Here is a 20,406-nt window from a genome sequence, read left to right on the forward strand (position 1 = left end):
TACTGATGGGCACTTGGCTGTTTCCAAATCTGAGCTATTGTAAATAATGCTGCTATGAACATAGGTTCATATATTCTTTCTGATTGGTTTCAGGATTCTTAGGATATATTCCCAGAAGTGGGATTGTTGGGTCAAATGGCAGTTCCATTTTCAATTTTTTGAGGAACTGCCATACTGTGTATTCCATAGTGGCTGTACCAGTCTGCATTCCCAACAGCAGTGTCCTAGAGTTTTCTCCACATCCTCACCAGCACTTGTTTGTTGAGAATTTTTGATAGAAAGCATAGAGTTATCTTAAGTCACTTATATGGGTAATAATCTTGGCCATAAGAAGTGGAATATTCCTGGGGACTAACCCCTCTTGACCTAATGGAAATGAGTTGCTGTAGATGGAATGTATTACAGCATCCTCTAGTTTTGATTTGGTTTCTTGAGGCCTTTTTGATAGGAAGCAAAACTCCCTCTGCTTTTGCTCAGTTGTGCATTGTGACTGAAAACCTTAGTTCTAGTGTAGCCTAAGGTTAATGTAAAAATTGGCTGTTTCTTAAGTGTCCGTACATTTGTTTTAAATAAGTGCTCAGTGTTTTAGCTAATCATATATCATCCCACTGAGGAGTAATGAATTAAATGTGTCAGACTAAAGTGTAATAGGCATCCCTTCATGTTCTCTTAGTTGATGCCTGAGGTGGTGGTCTTGAAGAAAGCAGCACAGGTAGATGCGAGTGAAAACTAATGTGTTTTCTAAGCAGATGGCATAGCAGAGATTCCTTTTAAGCCTGATGTATTTTATTACCTAAATTTCATATTTGTAAACTTAAAAGGACAGCCTACATATGTTTCTTAATAATAATGTTACTACTCATTCATTTTAATGTTTACTGAGGGATCTATTGTTTCACTTAGGAAAATGACTACATTAATTCATACTTTGACAACGGAGATGATTTTATCGTAGACAGTGATGACAACATGGATGAAGCAACCTATTAGCTATGAAGTTTCCCCAAAAATATTTCTATGATACAGCTTCTGAGCATTTGGACAGATTTATTTCCTTATTTCTGATAAGGAATGAGTAAGTATTTTTGTTTCTGTTTTATTGACAATATTTGTTACCAAAATATTCAGTACCATTTTGAGTTTACACACTAGTTACTTTACCAATTAGTCTCTGACACTCTGACATTCCTTCTCAAGCACCTCTTTATCCCTCTTACGTATTCAAGTGAAAATTTTATTTTTGGTATTATTTGGATTAGAATGTGCCTAAAGAGTTTTTGCATCTTTTAATCTATATATTCATACTTGAAAAAATTATTTTTATTTAACTGCTTTCTGATGTTTTATAAAACTATTACTTGCCATCATAATGGGTTTCTGTAACCTGAAAGTTGATTTAATACTGCACATGGAGCACTTTAAAAACAAAATACTTGAAATTAATTTTACTTTCTACTTTTACATGGTATGTTCTATGCTACTATATGATGACTCCATAAACCTACCTGAGTTCTTAAAATTGCATATGAGATTAGAAGTTTGTGATAAAAAATATACACAGAGAAAAATATCAGTCAGAGCTATATAAATTTTATAGCTTACATCTCAGCCAGTGCAAAGACTTGGGAGGAATATTAAGTATACTTGAATTTGGTAACTTCATACCACACAATATGTGAAATAATCATCATCTCACTGTAATAACTTTGATATTTCAAATAATTGGGCTTATGAAAAATTAGGCATTTAAATTTGTACTTTACAAAAGTGTGGGGTAAATTCTAGTCACACAAATCTCACTGCAGAATGCATGTGTGCAACCTGCGAGGCATGATGGCCTCTTATATTTCAAAGGACTTTATAGCCATCCAGTTGGTTTATATAACAGTGCAGAATAAAACTCAGGTCACTTTGAAATTAAGGTTAATCTTTTGTCTTAATTAAAAACTAGCTCCCCTGACTTTTTATAGTGAGAATGAGGGGGAATACCTAAAAACCTTAGCCTCTAAAGACTCACAAATGCCAAAGATTTTGAATGGAAGTCATATATTTCAAAAATTATTTATTAGTATTACCTACCAAAAGAAATGTTTATTTTTACCTTTTGGGAAGATATCACCTATTACCCTCTAACCTGAAACTCAGAATCCTGGACTCTATTTCTACCCTTACCATTAAACTCAACCTTGAAATTGAGCTTGATTTTCTGTAAACAGTTTTCTATAAGAACTGCTTAAAGACCAACCAGACCTTACCATATGTACTCATTCTCTTAGTATCTAGAAATAACCTCTGTGTCTGGCCCTCTAAAAAATTATAGCTTGTAAAGTGATTGAAAACACTGTTTTGAGAAACAAACATGTTTTCCTCACAAGATATATTGTAATCTGACTGGATTCCCATCTTCTATTCTGGTGGGAAAAATTTATATTGTCTTGTGCCATTTTGTAAAATGGCTTTTTCAGGAAAAAGATCACTTTCCATTTTAATACTTCCTCAGATAATTCGAGATGGGTGAGGACCGTTATTAGTCCAGTGCTTATGTTGTTCATATGTGAAATATTTCTTTAAAGAAACTTATAAAAAATTTTAAATGGAAAACATGAATAAGTCTACTTTAAAGCAGCAATTGATTGTACTTAGAGTAGAAACCTCACTTAAAGTTTTAGTTGTAATGGGCAGTCATTTAGGATTAATAATTAACATAGGTGTTTTATTTTCTCACTTCCTTAGTATCTTAATATCATTTAATTTATAAAGCTTATGTCTGTGCTTCTGTTTGCTTGCTGTATTGTAAATCTACAGATAACTGCTTGAATAGGGCAGATACACCAAAGATACAGGTATTTTTCTCCCCAGCTTTCATCTGTCTTCAACAGTCTAGTCCTGAAGGTGGTACGACAGCCCTTTGGGCAGGGGTTTGCTTCGGGAAGCCCCAGTCATCTCCCCAAGTGCATTGTCTGTCTCCTTTGGAAAAGAGGCAGAATGTTTGCAGGTTCCTTTGCCAGCATGAACCTTGTTTTTATAGCTTAAAATCTCAGACTGTGAAGTTATTCCATAGGAAGGTAAACTTTAATGCAGAGATAGCATCTTATATATAAAAAAGTACTTGTTGGTGAAGTGTCTTTAAAATTGCTAACAAGCAGATATTGTTTTGTTGCTTTAGTGCTTATTTTTCTGTATTTGTTTACATGTTAAATTCATACAAAACAAAATTGTGTCCTGTTTTATTTTGAACCTACTTAAATATATTTGATAGGGAAAGCTAATTTATTAATATAGATTTTATCTGGTAAAATAACTCAGGGATGCCAGTATCAAATATTCTTGCACAAACCAACAGGAAACTCAAGGTAATTACAGTCATGATAACAAACTAAGAGATTTGGCAGCCAGTGTAATATTAGTGTGATCATTGGCTTCATGGACTGACAACACTGCATAAAAGAGAATGCTAACAAATTCAGAGGATATTAACCTGCCTTCCCCACTACCTCAAATGTAGTGTCTGTGATTTGCCCTTAATATGGGTAGAAGTCCTGGAGTTAATAAAAACATTTTTTTTTATTATTAAAAAAAGATGTAATGCCGAAACCGGTTTGGCTCGGTGGATAGAGCATCGGCCTGCGGACTGAAGGGTCCCAGGTTCGATTCCGGTCAAGGGCATGTACCTGGGTTGCGGGCACATCCCCCAGTGGGAGATGTGCAGGAGGCAGCTGATCGATGTTTCTCTCTCATCGATGTTTCTAACTCTCTATCTCTCTCCCTTCCTCTCTGTAAAAAAATCAATTAAAAAAAAAAAACAAAACCTTTAAAAAAAAAAAAAAAAGATGTAATTACAGTTTTAAGAGCAAGATGATAATAAAAATGCTAAAAGGATTACATAAATTCCTCCATTGAATAAAAACTCCAAAGAACTTCAATTCTTTTGCTAATGTAGTTTTTAAAAATTAAGTATAAAGGTTTCTTGTTTCATAATTAAATTTACACATAAGTAGAGCACATTATTATGACTGAGCTACAACTCACTAATAAGTTCTGAACCCTGCTTTATGAGGTCTTCTTCCATGAGATCCAAGATCCCTCAAAGAACATTCATCTGAAATTCGTTTTCATTTTATTTACATACTATAAGTAATCCAGTGAATTTTCAGTATAACAAGGGAGGAATTTGAATTAGTAAACCTTTGGCAATTTGCTCTATCTTACATAGTGTTTTGGGGGTTTGTTTTTAATTGATTTCAGAGAAAGGGAGAGGGAGAAACATCAATGAGAATCACCGTTTTGCCTGCCTCCTGTACAACCCCTACTAGGGATTAAGGCTGCAACCTAGGCATGTGCCCTGACCTCCTGATTCATGGGTTGACACTCAACCACCAAGCCACACCGGCCAGGATACATAGTGCATGGTGTCTTTATATCAACTAGTTTGAAAGAAGAGAAAAGGTTTGCTTTATTCAATTAAATTCAACAGCTTCCATTTTAGATTGAATAATAAAATAGAAACTTTATTTTTAAGATCTTTTTAAAATATGAAAAGGGGCAAAAAGTTTTAAAAACCAGTTTTACAAATGTACATACTAATAATGCTCTACAATCCATTTTGCATTTGTATAAAATACATTATACAAAAGATTTATAGTGTATGCATATATAAAGAATTAAATATTGCATTCAGAGATTTCTATGCTCTAACCGTGCAATATGCACATACTTAGAAAATACTAACTTCCTGAGCAACATTGTTGTAATTGCAAATAATGATTCCCATCACAAAGCGCCATTTAAATACTTCTAAAAACTCCATCTTAACCCTATAGCGCTTTGGATCCTTGCTTCTTATTTCTAAAACTCCAGCAGTATCCTTCATATTCCCAAGTAGGTAATTTTAGAAGTAGATATCTTTAAAAAGAATTGTTAAGCAATGAACTATTATGGTTCACTGAAAGAACTCTTCAGGCCACTGAACAGCAAGTAGAGTCCAGAAAAAGAAAAAGCTTTAGAAAACAAAAAGTCCTCTGGATAAATTAATTTTACATTGCAGTCTTCTAATTGTTACTGTGTCCAGCAGACTCTATCATCAAATTTCCTTAAACAGCATTTGTTAGTTCAAATCAACCTTAACCATTGGAACCGACTTTAAAAAACAACTCTCCTCCTAGTTTTCTTCACTTGTAACTCTCATTTTTTAAGTGAACCAAATGCAATGATTCACACAGTTGTTACTTCCATATACATATATATATATATATATATTATATATATTATATACATGTATATGTGTATATATATATATTCTAATGTGAAACCTCAAAGTAAATTCAAATAAGGGTTTCAACACAATTAAAATTCACAATTTTTCTTATTTTATTAAATTTTACAAAGTAACCTGCATTTGCTACAAGTTTTGAGGTATATTAGTACTTTATAAAAGCTAAATTATTCTCTACTAAATGTTTAGGAATTTTTTCTTTTAAAAGTGACACAATTAGAATCTATAATTCTATATATAACAGAATTATAATTCAAATTATATTCAATTAAAAATATAGAATTCAGGTATAATGTGTGCTTCAAGGAATAGGACACTAATAAATACACAGTACACTTCACTACTTTAAAAATAACTTATCCTGGGAATCAGACCTCTCTATCACAATCTCAAAGTACCACTAGTAAAAAGGAATCACTGACTTTCCTTAATTTCATCACTTTGATGTAAACAAAGTTCTTCAAAGGACATCTAATCCATTCTACCTTAAAATATTGGTATTTTCTTCCCTAAAACTTGATTTTTCAGCAGGCTTAATAAATACAATGTAAACTGACCAAGTTAACATTGAGCATAAATTACAAAGATCTTCTCAAGATGCCAAGACACATTAAAATAATTTTTTACATTTTAAACTACAGAGTTACTCAAAGAATCAATTTGCTACAATTTCCACATTAACACTTTTTGGTCATTATCTAAGGTCCTCAAACATATGCAAAGGCTTTGTTACTTCACGTCCTTGTCCTATCTTTTTGTCCTTGTCCTATCTTTTTACACTTTGCTGCTGAAGATACATGACATCCTATTTACCACATATGCTTATTCACACCACTTTGTATCAAGATTGGAGTTTGAAATACAAAGTGGTCAAAAAGCTGAAACATTAAAATTAGGAAATAATGCCCAGAAAATGAGGTGGTATTACAGATCTTAAGGTACATACTTTATTATACATAAAACAGGCAATCCAGATTCCACCAACTCTTGCTTCTAATGAATCATTTTAGTTACATTTTTAAAAAACACACACTTTAAAAAACTATATGAAACCAGTATGCAAATGTTTATCTGGCAGATCCATAGCAGATTTTAAAAAGTGGCCCCGTACACTTTTGGCTTCTGTTCCTCAATTTCATGCTATAGTTCAAGGGGAAAAAAGGTTTAAGTTGAACATTTTTCTCTTTGAAAAAGTTTAAGGTATCAACAAATAAAGCAATGTGTCCGTTATTGCTAATGCCAAAGGTGTCTTTACTCTTGCTTTTGCTTAATGAACCATTTTCTGCAACAGACATCAGAGGCAGACAGTGAAAACTTGTTTTGACCCCATTAATTTGTGCTTGATAGCGAAAGTGGAGGCAAATTTATACAGCCTATGTAATGAATCCCACTGGAGCATCTGAAATAATGCCTTTCAATTCTAAAAATATTAGCTTACATATTTTATAAGGCATTAAATGTAATTAAGGCATGTTACCGTATGTAACACAGCAACATCTTATCACAGTATGTAGGAAATTACTTTCTAAATTATGCTAACTTATACATGTATAACACTTTTCAAAGAATTGCAAAAGTGCTTCAAATATCAGGCCAATATAATGACTTAAAAATCAAAAGCAGAGGCAGCACTCTTTTTAAGAGACAAAGATCACTTTAGGTTTTTTACCTAATCCAGTGTTCTAGTGACCAATTGGCAACTTCTCAACCATAACACATTATTTTAGGGCTTAAAAATATTTAATTTCTATCTTAGCCTCTATTACAGACATCACACATCGCTTTCCTACTTCTGTGTCTACTTACATCTTCATAGCATATGTGCTACACTTGTTTTCAAAAGTTTTAAAATAGAGTAGTAAGTATGTGCTATCATAAATAATTTTACAAACTTTTGCAACTAAATATTTTGATGGTTCACAGTAGTAAATTTTCTTCAGTTGCAGATATCTGGTGCTATCATTATTCTACTTAATAAACATTAATAACCTTAATTATTTAAATAAAAATTAAACATAACTGGTCTTGAATAAGAAAAATGTTTTCCAAGTTAAGAACTTCCTGGACACATAAAATATATTTTTGCTTTAAACACTGATACAACATATAAATTTACTGTTCTCAATATCAACAACTAACAACTGCAGGAATTTTATACTCAATCCATTTGTAAATGGCTCAAAAAAACCCTGAAAAACAAAAGCATCTTCAATCTTCCTAATTTCTGCTTTTGAAGTGGTTATTGAATATAACTGATTCACCACAGTCCAGATGAACCTGTGACCATTAACACTGTAATTACGAGCTAATTGCTATGTTTTGTGTTGAGCATCAGGAGACTGAGAGTTGTGACTATGCAGTTTATGATCATCTTGTTGGCCAAATGGTATTCCTTTAGTTGGAGCAATTCCATTTTCCATTTCTCTCGGCTGTGATGGGGGTGTGACTCCTGAATGCAAATGTGTAGAATCCACTGTTGAATGGTGACTAACATCCACTTTAGCTAAAATTTCATAATAGAGCAAATAAAATACTGGCGTTATTATACCCACTATCAGCATTATCACTACAGCTGCCCACCATCCTATTCCCCAGTCTGCTCCATAATAAGGATCCTTACGTTGAATGTTTTTGTTATCAGGTTCAAAACGTATCTGTTGTGCTGTTAAGGCAGACACCACCTCGTTAAGATTCTCTCTTTTGGTGTCTGTACATTTTACTAATTGTTCTATGTCTCGGTCTACTTCTTTTAAAAAGCTGCCAGCTGACTCACTGGAAGAAAGAGAATCATTAAGTGACAAAATTTCCTGTTGCTCTGGAACGTACTCAACAGATGAAGGACGTGAAGCCTGTCTTCCTTTTGGAGGATAAAGTGTTTCAGTCAATGAACTAAACTTTTTTACTGGAATTTTGACAGACCTAAGGGCAAAAAAGTCTTGATCACTGATGAGATTGTTGACCCTCTTGATATCTGCTACCTGTCAAAACAAAACAAAACAAAACAAAACATTCAATTGAATTCTAAATCAAAATAGAGGTAGCAATAATCATTCATCCCACTTATTTTCGGAGAGAGGGAAAAAGAGTTGCTTAATTATTAGTAGCATTAAGTTATCATACCCAGAGAGATTGTATTTTATTTGTGGACAACAGTTCTACACAACTTATGATCTACCAGTCTTAGGAAATCACCAACTAACTTTTTATTATCTCCCATGTTTAACAGCCTAATGTCAGCTATTTAAGTAGATTCCAGCATATATGTCTGAAATGCAGATGAATGATCTCAACTAGAGATATATATTTGTGGTTTACCAGCAAAATGGCAACAAGAGTAGGATGGATTCACTAGAAAAAGACAGGAATAAAAGGTAACACAGGAAAGACCCCTAAGGAATGCCAACATTTGAGAGGTATGTTGAGTAAGAGAAATCCACAAAGGAGATTAAGAGTGACCAGGAAAGTAATGTATGTTATGTAAATATCAGCTATTCTTAAATATCAGGAAAATCAGAAACCTGCAGTATCCAGGTCAAACAGAGTTTTTAGGAGGGAGTGGTGAACTGGATCAATGGCAGACTACTGATCAAGTCCAATGAAGACAGAATTTCTTGTGGGAAAAATCATCTCCCTTGAAGTGTATGTGTGGGAGCAGGGAGAGAGGATTGAAGAGTAAAGAGGAGATGAGAGACAGTAAAGATAAAGGGTCTTTGTCATTTGACTACCTCAAGATAGTTTTTTCTTAAAGCAAATGATTCATCAACAACCAACAAAAAAAGATTAAACAACCAACAAAACAAAAAGACAACTAACCAAATGGGAGATGTTATTTGCAAACAACAGCTCTGACAAGGGGATAATATCCAAAATATACAAAGAACTCATACAACTCAACACCTATCAGCTATGAAAGTGTGTACACATTTTTTGGGGGGACATCCTGTATGTGTGTGTTTCTATTTCAGGTAACTATGACAGAAAATCATAAAATGTTTGCAAGTATAGCAATAATTTACATTATGAAAAATTTGGAGGGTGAGGATGAAAATATTAATCATAGAAAAAACTGATATGAAATTTCATACTTATAAAAAAGCATATATATCTATATTTTACAGGAATAATTTCAGGTAGCAAATCCTAAATTAGTATTTAGAATTCCATGCATACATTTAAAAACTATTCTAACAGTCTTATTTTTAATAGAAATGATACCTTTGTAATTACTATTTTAAGTTATTAGGAAGTATTTAAGAAGTTCACTTTAAAATGTACAAGGTACTAGGGGTTGGGCGTGGCTGGGGAGAGGTCTGTGGGGGGGAAAAGGAGACATGTAATACTTTAAACAATAAAGAATTTAAATTAAAAATAAATAAAATGTACGAGGTACATACATTTCAAAATTCTATTGGATGTATGAGAACAAAATTTTGAAAACCAATGTTCTAAACAGTTTCCCTATCAGTGTGTTTACATGAAAACAGATTTCATGCTAAGGATGCAAAATTGAAATGACACAGATATAAAATGGGTTTAAACAGTTTAGTATCTACTAAAATAAGAAATATGCCCTAACCGGTTTGGCTTACTGGGTAAAGCGTTGGCCTGCGGACTGAAGGGTCCTGGGTTCAATTCCGGTCAAGGGCATGTACTTTGGTTGTGGGCACATCCCCAGTGGGGGGTGTGCAGGAGGCAGCTGATCAATGTTTCTCTCTCATTGATGTTTCCAACTCTCTAACCCTCTCCTTTCCTCTCTGTAAAAAATCAATAAAATATATTTTAAAAAATAAATAAATAAAATAATAAATATACTTTTCCTTTATCAATCCCACTTTTGGAAATCTATTCTACAGAAATAAAAGTACCTCAATTTAAAGATACAGTTGTAAAGATATGCACGGCACAATAGAAAACTCAGCGAAAATCCTGACTACCCATGAGTATGAGAATGGCTTAATAATTATGGTACATCCATACTACAGAAAATTATATATATAAAATAATGAGTTAGATCTATGAGGGACTATCCATGATAAACTAAGAAGTGAAAAAGGCAAAAGCAACTTGCAGAGTAACAGGCATGGTATAAACCAACTTTAAAAACACAAAAACCACCAACCTCCCATGAATTTTATATATGTGTATTCTTAAAAGCAGAAAGAAGGTATGAAAAGATACACAATGTGCTATCTCAGGAAACTGGGGCAAGGAAAAACTTCCTTATATGATTTTACATTCTCTTACTACTTGGATAAGGAGAAAAAGATAACATATTTGGGTGTTATTCAGTACTGAAAATAGAAGCATGGATTTAGGAATAACAAATTCAAGTATTCACTTAAAAATTTAAAAAGTTAAAATCCACCAACAGGATACAGATTTCTATGGACAGAAGAAAAGGGGAGGAGGAGCAAAATAAAAAGGCACAGAATTTATTTCACTTTGTGTTATGAACAAATAATTTATTTTGGACTGCTATTGCAAAATCAAAACTTACCGTACAACAGTATTGGAGGGCTATTGCATTTAAAGTATCTCCTTCCTGTATGTCTTTTGTTAATACTATAATGTCATCTAGTCTATCCCTTGATGTACTTCTCCGGATTTTCTCTTTTCCTCTGGATCGAAGCTCATATACTTCAGCATCCTCCTCCAAAACATCACTCTCTGTACAATTTCCAAATGTATATACTTGACCACTGGAAAGAATTCCTGGAAGAGGAAAACTGCGATTCTGATGCCTCCCTGCCATAATGTCAAAACCTGGGGGGGAGAAAGCAGAGAAAAGTTTAAAATATAGCTGATCCATTTGACTGGCTTTACATGAGTCATACATTCAGGACAGAATGGTTTTAGTTATTTTAAAATTTAGGTTCAAGTTTTATACCTGACGAAGTACAGTGAATATATTTGGCAGTGGAGACAATGGTGTGGGATGAAGAGGTAATCCATTCTTTAGACCATATATCACAAAACATGTAAGGTGATTATATTTTCTTTCTTTTTAAAAAAAGATGTATTTTTATTGATTTTTCAGAGAGAAAGGGAGATGGGTAGAGAGATAGAAACATGGATTAACTGCCTCCTACACGGCCCCTACTGGGAATCGAGCCCACAACCCGGGCATGTGCCCTGACCAGGAATCAAACAAGTGACGACATGGTTCATGGGTTGATGCTCAACCACTGAACCATACTGGCCTGGCTAATAAAAAAAATTGCTATAATCATTTTGTAGGTAAAAAAATTAAATTCCCCTTATTTTGAGTATGAGAATAAAATGAGATAACTACTTTTATATTATCTTAAAAACATGTGAGAATATATATATATACAAACACACACACAAAATGTTTTATAGGTACAAACCCAAATACTTTTATAAACCCAAAACTTTTTGGGGTTGAAATATTTTTTGCACTACCTACCTACCTCCCTACCTCTTTGGATCATACTGACATCATTTTTTATATTTACTACAGTAGGTGACTTCTACATAGGTCATGATTTTGCTCGACCAGGGATTTTTCTTCTCTGGAAGCTTTGCAGAAAAGACATTGTAAGACTGAATGAGAGCTGGCCTAAGCTAAAAACATGTATCAATAAATTATTTTTGTTTTACTGCATACTCACAACTCACCTTCATCAAGTTACTCTATTCTCATTAAAAATGAACAATATAAGAACAAACTAATTCCACATTCCGATTTTAGCTTGAAGAACTGCTACATTTAATATCCTGGTGAAGGACAATCAACATGCAAAGAACATGGGAAAAGGAGTGTTCAGAGGAGAAAGAAACCGTATGTCATAAAAGCCAAGGCAAAATTATGTCTCAAAAAGAAGGACTTAGTTCACTTGTGAATATTATAAACAAGTACCAAATGAAAATGAGAAAAAAAGAAATCAGAAAACACAAACTCCAAAAGTCTGTGAGGTTTGGATGACAATAAATTATACTTTCTATGTAGACAGATACTTACAGATTTTTTGGAACAATTTCATATAATTGAACCCAACCCTTGAAAACCAGTTTCTGACCCTGTTCTATGGCAACATAATGCTTTAAAAACTCAAAGGTTTCCATTCAGATAACACAGATAACTAATAGTTATATATTAAGTAGATTATTTCACCTATTCCTCCAGGTGCTACATTATTTATTACCTACCATTCACTGGGACTCCTGACAGCTACCAAGTGAAAGAAAGCTCCCCACATTTTGCATCTCAAAAGCAATTTTGAAGGCCTGATCAATTCTTTCAAGTAACAAAGTGATTCATCTTGTTTTAGCACCATAATAAACTAGGGATGCTTTAATATTCAAAAAGCTGAAAGAATATCTCACTTTCACCTTAAATAATTATTTTATTTCCACTTATTTAATCAAGTATTTTTGATCCTCTGTCTTTAATCTAGGGAATGCCTGTGACTCCTATGATTCATAGACACATTTTATATGTATGCATATTTTTCTAGGGAAAGTATTTATGATTTTCGTATTTTCAAAAGGTGTCCATGACTTTAAAAAGTTAATAACCACTTAATATACCACAGCTTAAACATGGCTATACTGTCCCAGTTATGCCACCCGTTAGAATTTTTCTATCTCATATATTGTACCCCACAATGGCTTAGTACATACAGCTAAAAGTCACTGAGCAATGCCCAAAAACCATTTTAGATATTTATATCAACCTCTGTCCATGATATATCTATACTAATAATAGAGGTAGGTGCAAATTGTCTGGGACGCCATCACAGTAACAGTACCAAACAAACAGCAGGCTGCATGGGGCGACGGGGAGGGGGGGGGGGGAGTTGGGAGTAACCAGGCTGGGGGGGGGGGGGCAGTTGGGGGCAACTAGGCCAGCAGGGGACAGTTGAGGGCAACCAGGGCTGCGGAGGTTGGGGAGGGGGCAGTGAGGCGCGACCAGGCCAGTGGGGTTGGGGGAGGGCAGTAAGGGGCAACCAGGCCAGCAGAGGGGAGGGCGGACAGTTGTGGGCAACCAGGCCGGTGGGGGGGAGGGGGCGGGGAGGGCAGTTGGGGGCGATCAGGTTGGCAGGCAGGTGGTTAGGGGTGATCAGGCTTGCTGCAGGAGGGGTCAGTTAGGGGTGATCAGTCAGGCAGGCAGGTGAGCAGTTAGGAGCCAGCCGGCTGGATTGTGAGACCCCCACCCCCCACCCCCGTAATCCGTGCACCGGGCCTGTAGTGGTAAAATAATATTTGAAGACTGGACTTTATCTGTCTCACTATCGCTTAACTCCCCCTGGCAGGAGATGCAGGCAGCAGAAACCGCCCGCTGGCATTGCTTCTGAATCATCAAGAACTGGTTGTGTGTCTCACTGAGGAGAAGCTAGACTTTGGCCGGGCGGACGACCATCTGAGCAGCTACGGGAGATTAGCAGGGACACAGTCCTCGTCCTCTGGCTCGCTTCTCTTCACTGCTCTTCATTCTCTCTGGGCGAGAAGAAGGCACGGACCTCCCCTCCGGGAGAGGAAGCCAAGCCAGCCTGTCCGCAGTTACGAGCAGCCACAAACCCGCCACCGGCTGCGTCAGCCCGGCCTGCGGGGGACCGCGGGACCGGAGGGCCTGCCCGGGGACCAGGGAGCTCAGCACCGGGGCAGCAGCGCCAATCCCGCGTTTAAAAACTTAACTTCCCTCCCTCCCCAGCCCACACGTCTAGCTTTTCCTTTCCGTGTCATTCCCTGCGACGATTCAACCCCAGGTGTCCATGTCACACACCGTGACACTTGGGCGATGGGGACAAGGTGCCGTCAGCGAATATGCAATACAGACACCAAGGGGTGGGAGAAAGCGTGTTTGGGCCGAAAACTGCGTCGATCCGGCACGCAGAACTCCTTCCCCGGGGCCTCAGTTTCCCCAACAATGTGCCGCGGGGCTTTGGTGGGGGCCTGTCTCCCCGGTCTCCACCTCAGTCCCCTCCACCGCCCCCAACACAGCCGCGGCCAATGGCCCCGCGTCGCCTCCGGGGAGAATGCGGCGGGGGCCCAACCCTGCCGCGCGGAACGGAGCCACTCCCCACCGCTCGCCGCCATCTTTACCTGTCCCGTTAGCAAGGGGGACGCCACGAGGAGACGGCACCCGAGTCCGCCGCCGCTGCCGTCCCGGGCAAGTTCATGGCCGAACGCCTGTCTTTGGCTGCCACCGTTTTCCTCTTACGCCGCCGCCACCGCCACCGCCAAGGCCAAAGTCTCCGCCTTCCCGGCCTTGCGCCGCCGCCACGTCCGCAAACCTGCGGTGCGTCATCGCGTCCAGTGGGCGGAGGTGGGACGGGGTGGGGGGAGGCGGAGGGCGGGGGCGTAGTAGCCTGCTCCGAACCCGGTCTCCAACTGCCATGCGGGCGCGCAGGCGCAGGGACGCCGCGGCCCCGCCCCACCTGCCCCCGCTGGAGGCTCCGCCCCACCCGCCCCATGCAGGCTCCGCCCCACCCGCCCCTGCTATAGGCTCCGCCCCACTCGCCCCCCTCGCTGCAGGCTCCGCCCCACTCGCCCCCCCCCTCGCTGCAGGCTCCGCCCCACCCGCCTCTCATGCAGGCTCCGCCCCACCCGCCCCTGCTATAGGCTCCGCCCCACTCGCCCCCCCTGCAGGCTCCGCCCCACTCGCCCCTCCTCGCTGCAGGCTCCGCCCCACTCGCCCCCGCTGCAGGCTCCGCGGCCGAGTTCTCGGCTAACTCGGTTCCCGGGCGGCCGCGGCGGTGTTTTTGTCCATCTGCACAGCGCGGACCACACTGTCGGGAAAGCGCCGAGTGAGGCGGCGCGGGGGACTTGCCGAGGGCTGTTGTGCATTTCTTATTGCGCTGCATCTGGAGGTTTCTGCAGGGTGGGGATGGACGCGCATAATCACAGTATTGACGCTTGTGTGTTATAAAATTGCCCTACGTTTATTTCTCTTCATGCTGAAGCCTCTAGACCTCTGCAGAAGAGGCAAAACACTGGAGAAAAAACCCTTTAGGCGGCGGAAGATGATTATTTCGGCCTTGGTGTTTATAGGTAAAGAGAGCGAGCCACCTAGAGTCAGGCCCTGGGAAATGTTTGCCCTCTAGCCCTGGTTCTCAGGCTTCCTGTCTTCAATGAGACAAAGCCAACTACATACAAATTGTAACTTATTTTGTTTTGAAAAATAACTGAAAGTCATTGGTGGTTACAGTTGAGGTGTATGAGATAATCACGAACAGATTAGTTTGTCCAATGACTTCATACGTGATTTTCCTCAGGACTTTACTAAATGACTATTTGAATTTAGGTAAAGAAGTGTAAAGCAGCAATTTTCAACCCGTGTATGTGCTGCAAGGATTTTTAAACATGCAACACTTGACTATTTAGTCAGGGCCACTAATCTCCTTTCCTTTAGATTGCCAAATTAAAAAAATGACAACAGCCAACACAACAATAGCCTTAGGTGTCCATGTCTTGAACCATGAATACAGGATGTCCCCAAAAAATATATACACACTTTAACAGCTAGTAGCTCAATTTTGAAAATAAAATGTATTTTAGTAAACACTGCCTTTATAATTATTCAAAGTGTGTGTATACATTTTGGGGGACATATATGTCATATAATAGAGTTGCATCTTATTAGTCACATGCATAATAAGTTGCATCTGATTGGTTAAATCTAGGTACCAAAACCCTTATATATAAGTATAGATAGGCACCTGATTTTTTTAAAAGTTATTTTGGAGCAAAAAGGGTTAGTAATCCCCCACCCCTTTTTGTGTAAATCAATCAAAATTATGCCTATTTTTTGGTCAGATCAGCAAAAAATATATTTTGGTCAGATCAGCAAAAAATATATTTTTTGCTATGCCGCAGAATTTTAGCAATTAGTATGTGTGCCATGAGATGAAAAAGGTTGAAAATCGCTGGTGTAAAGCATTTTAATGATGGGCCTAAGGTCTCCCAGTGTTGACGTTACAGACTTTTACTTTGACGACCATATGACACTATACATTTTAGATCATATAGGCAATGTGCAGGGTGTAGACCACTTCTTTTCAAAATGTCTGAATACGGTATTTATGCATCATGAGGCCTTTGAAGTTTTGTTTTAAATTATTTCTAAAGTGTATGTTTTTTGTTTTCTGGGAAGTGTCTCAGTAAAGGTTAGGAATTCGGTATTCAATATTTTTCTTTTCTTTGAGGGAATAGGCACTGTGCTCCACAATGCGACAAAAAGAACTGCAGGAAAGGAAGATTTAATTTTTTTTTTTTTTAAGTTTGTCAGAGCTGTTCTGTGTGCCCTTGCCCTTGTGACACCCCTGTCTGTAACCATTTATCACTGCGACATTTTCTCATCAGTAGACAAAGGATATATTCCCTACTTGATGTGTAGGGCTTCAGCTGCTCAGCCTTCATGAATGTTAATGTGCATACAACCTTCCTTCTGCACATAGGTTACTTTTCTTATTTTAATGTCAATAGGCAGTGGGATCCTTGTGAGAGCCCTAGTGATAGTGTTTCAAGCACTTCTACAGGACTGCAGCTCGTTGGTTTTTTTTTTTAATAAATACTTTCTCAATGACATCTGCATGCTCTTAAATTGTTATTTATATTTCACAAAGATGCAGTTATTGAACTTACAAAAAAACAATAATAGAATTATATTTTATTATTAAAATATACAAAGGAGGCAGTTAACCATGAATTGTTGGCCAAGTTCCAAAAAGCTGGCCAGTAGGAACAAATACTTTGTCTTGGAGAAAAAGGATGTCCCCAGTACTTAGCAAAGCCAAAGGCTTTTCATTTTTTTGAGATCTCGTCTGACACAATTTTCATTAAAAGGCTGTAGATGAAAGAATATGTATTTTCTAAGAATGTGTGTTTCTGTCACTACCTTTAGGTTTTCAGATTTGCTCCAGAATAAAAATTGTATTGTAACAAGAGTGTAAATTCACACAGCTGGTTAGGAGTGATACTTGGCAATATGTATAATAGTTAAAAATGCAATTGACTGAACTATTGTTAAGTAATTACCTTGGATTCACATACAGATATATAAGGATATGATTCAACACATATGTTTAGGAAATTTTACTATCGTAATAGCCAAAAACCTGCAAATATTCTAAATATTCATCAGTAGCAGACTGGATATTCTTGTACATTTAAATAATGTAATATTATACTTTTGTTCAAAACAATGAAGTTGATCTGTATTTTCTGATTTATTCATTCATTTACCTAACAATTTCTTTTTTGGGGAAAAGTATATGTGAGACCTCTGTTCTAGACATTGGGATACACTGCTTAAAAAGAGAAAGTTTCCTTACATGTGGGACTTCCATGAATAGGCACATGGGAAGATCTCCAAAATGAATTTTAAAGAGAAAAAAGTAAGTTGCCATATAGGAGGTATGATGTTATTTCTATAGAATAAAATTTTAAATGTACACCCCATCACATATTCATATATCGATACAGGATAATGCATTTTATTTTTCTTTCTGGAAAATTACTAAAGGAATTTTTAACAGTGGTTGAAAAGGACCTGATATGGCAGGGGAATAGGCAGGAGACTTTTCCTTTTCTTCTTAGACCTCTCTATATAAGTTGAGTTTTTATTACCACATGCTTTTATTATTAAAAAATATTAGGACTGCCCTGACCTGTTTGGCTCAGTGGATAGAGCATCGGCCTGCGCACTGAGGGGTCCCAGGTTCGATTCCGGTCGGGGGCATGTGCCTTGGTTGTGGGCATATCCCCAGTGGGGAGTGTGCAGGAAGCAGCTGGTCGATGTTCCTCTCTCATCGATGTTTCTAACTCTCTATCCTTCTCCCTTCCTCTCTGTAAAAAATCAATAAAATATATTTTTAAAAAATATTAGGACTGACCATATTTTATCATTGAATAAGTGGACTTGTGTCCACAGTTAACAAATAATCAACCATCCATCTCTTAATCATTCCTGAGTCAGTGTGTACTTTGTATTCAAGTAGTGACTGCCCGGAGAAAAGAACCAGATCAAGAGCCTTGGAAATAAAAAGTGAAAGAGTAACAAAACATTGAATTCTTTTTATATTTCTTCTTGATTTCTCTCTGCCAGATTTCTTTCATTCCTCCCCCTTTACTCTGTTCCTTCCTATATCCTTTTATCAGTCTTTCTCTCTAATTCTACTTTCTAGCAGCAAAACCAGCAAATACATTAAGGAAATACGTAAGCACAAATGAATTTAAAACTGGATTATGGGATGAAACCTTAAAAAAATTTCCCTCATCTTTGACCTTCAAACAAACTATATGTAGAGAAAATTACTGTGATTCTTCTCTAGAAATCCTGAAGAAAAAAAAAACCCCAACAGATTGCATGACTTAGATATGTTCTGCTAGAGGTGAACCACCAGATGACCTGCCTAATTGCTGTTCACTCTGATTTTAAAGTACAGTGATTACCCAACAACATAAACTGATGAACAAAAACAGATCCAGAAACAAGGAAGCATCGAACAGACCATCCAACCTCAGAGGGAAGGCAGGGGAGGGGGCAGTTAAGAGATCAGCCAAAGGACTTGTATGCATGCATATAAGCATAACCAATGGACACAGACACTAGGGGCTTGGTGAGAGCATGTGCTAGGGGGTAAGAGTGGCCAGGAAGCAGTCAATGGGTGGGTGGGTGGGGGAGGGGGGAGGAGATGTGTAATACTTAATAACTTGAAGTAATAAAGAATTTATAAAAAGTAAAGCATAGTGATTATCATAATCACCATTCTGCAATAATGTGGATAAGAGTCAAGCATACTTCAGGCATCCAGAATTGCTTATAAATGCTAGAAAGTCATTCAAGGATATTAAATATGACTTGACAATGATCATCCTAATGTTTCCGTCTGCACAGACATTACTAGATAAAAAGTAGATTCGCAAATACTATTCTTAAATTCTTTAGCTAGATAGTGCACACAGAAAGAAATGGTTACATGTTTGTAATTAAGTAGACTATAACTTGAAATGCTTTCTTTCCTGTGATCTTTACAATCACTATTGCCACATAGGTAAATCCGTGCGGGTGAATAACCTATAACCTATAAACCGCTGGCTGTTGTGTTTACTCCTCCAAAGATCTAAGGTGGTCAGACAGAATTTAAATAACTGTTTAACCAAAGGAAAACATGAGGGATGACCCAGTATATGGAATTGGATGAGGGCAGAAGGTGATCATCCAGAAGTAGGGTGCAATTCAAAATAGAGTCTAGAGAGCAGCCATCCAGTTAAATTTCTTAGGTGTTTGGTTGTGTTGATGGAGTTGGGAAGATTAGGGGGTGGGGAAGCATAAAGGGAGAACGGAATAGTGTCTTCTCACTCTAGTCTGGGTTCTTTCCAAGTAGTTACAGACCACTGTGACAACTCACAGCTTAAACAACTGTATCTGAAAAACCAAGCAAGAAGTTCAAAAGCAAAGCTTCCATGCTCATATAAAGAATCATAGAACTGTGGGATGTATATATCTAAAGTGAAGATACTGCTGAATATACCAAGACAGAAACTACATCTATTCATTCCACAAATATTACTTAAGTGCCTTCTGTATTTCAGGCCCTGTTTTAAGCATTGGGTATATGTGCTGAACAAACAGGCCCAAGTCCTCACTCTCATGAAGTTTATATTCTTGTGGTAGAAGAGAAAGAAAACCAAATAAGTGAAAAAAATATTGATATGTTACATGTGATAAATTAATGGAGGAAAAGTATGTAGAGAGGGGGGTTGGAGTGTTTTGGGTGGGAGGACTTGTCATCTGCAATGGGGGTGGGGGGGGGTGGGGTAAGGAAAGACCTGTTTTAAAAGATGATAGACTAGCATAGGCCTGAAGAAAGGAAGTGTGTGAGCCATGTTGGTACCTGGGAGAACTTGTCAGCCAGAAGGAGCAACGAAGTGGCTTGCCAGCCCAGTCCCTGAGAGGAACTGTGCCTAGTGTGTATTGGAGAGACAGCAGGAAGGTCAGTGTGGCTGGAGAGGTTTATACAAGGGAGCAGAGCAGTAGGAAATGACGTTGGAGCCAAATTGGAGATCGGACTTTGTAGGCTATTGCCAAGACTTGGGCTTTTACTTCGAGTAAGATGGGAAACCATGAGAGGATTTTGAACAGAGCAGGATATTATTATCCACGTTTT

At 37.8% G+C, this 20,406-nt stretch overlaps 3 protein-coding genes across 5 annotated transcripts in view; 2 read left to right on the forward strand and 1 right to left on the reverse strand.

Annotated features, from left to right (window-relative positions):
* Positions 1-3,215, forward strand: part of POLR3G (RNA polymerase III subunit G) — a 38,301-nt gene extending 35,086 nt beyond the window's left edge. Inside the window, exon 8 of one of the 2 annotated variants that reach the window (XM_036310748.1) lies at positions 904-3,215. In XM_036310748.1, the coding sequence (XP_036166641.1) occupies positions 904-990 (87 nt within the window). In that variant the 3' untranslated portion in view covers positions 991-3,215. The remainder of the gene's footprint in view (positions 1-903) is intronic. The other variant, XM_036310749.1, reaches the window with a different exon arrangement.
* Positions 1,025-14,631, forward strand: LOC118656941. The gene is made up of 3 exons (XM_036310744.1): positions 1,025-1,075; positions 11,985-12,074; positions 13,549-14,631. Exons 2-3 carry the CDS (start codon positions 12,041-12,043, stop codon positions 14,598-14,600), a joined length of 1,086 nt encoding a protein of 361 aa, XP_036166637.1. The 5' UTR covers positions 1,025-1,075; positions 11,985-12,040; the 3' UTR covers positions 14,601-14,631.
* On the reverse strand, positions 6,192-14,480 carry LYSMD3 (LysM domain containing 3). 2 transcript variants are annotated; one of them, XM_036310746.1, is made up of 4 exons: positions 14,339-14,480; positions 10,770-11,035; positions 7,893-8,250; positions 6,192-7,775 (listed from the first exon to the last, which is right to left on the reverse strand). In XM_036310746.1, the coding sequence occupies exons 2-4, from the start codon at positions 11,022-11,024 to the stop codon at positions 7,585-7,587; spliced, it is 804 nt and encodes a 267-aa protein (XP_036166639.1). In that variant the 5' UTR covers positions 11,025-11,035; positions 14,339-14,480; the 3' UTR covers positions 6,192-7,584. The 2 variants fall into 2 exon arrangements, with proteins under 2 accessions (XP_036166639.1, XP_036166638.1); XM_036310745.1 differs by having other exon boundaries at positions 6,192-8,250.
* Positions 14,632-20,406: the final 5,775 nt, after the last annotated feature.

Source organism: Myotis myotis, unplaced genomic scaffold, assembly GCF_014108235.1.
Source record: "Myotis myotis isolate mMyoMyo1 unplaced genomic scaffold, mMyoMyo1.p scaffold_m19_p_5, whole genome shotgun sequence".
NCBI classification, from domain to species: domain Eukaryota; kingdom Metazoa; phylum Chordata; class Mammalia; order Chiroptera; family Vespertilionidae; genus Myotis; species Myotis myotis.

Excerpts from the sequence above, each read along its gene's own strand:
- LOC118656941 (XM_036310744.1), top strand. The coding sequence starts at position 12,041 with ATGGGAAAAGGAGTGTTCAGAGGAGAAAGAAACC. Across the intron at positions 12,075-13,548 it reads GTTCAGAGGAGAAAGAAACC|GAGATGCAGGCAGCAGAAAC; the intron begins GTATGTCATAAA and ends TCCCCCTGGCAG.
- LYSMD3 (XM_036310745.1), bottom strand. The coding sequence starts at position 11,024 with ATGGCAGGGAGGCATCAGAATCGCAGTTTTCCTCTTCCAGGAATTCTT. Across the intron at positions 8,251-10,769 it reads CCCTCCAATACTGTTGTACG|GTAGCAGATATCAAGAGGGT; the intron begins GTAAGTTTTGAT and ends TTGTTTTGACAG.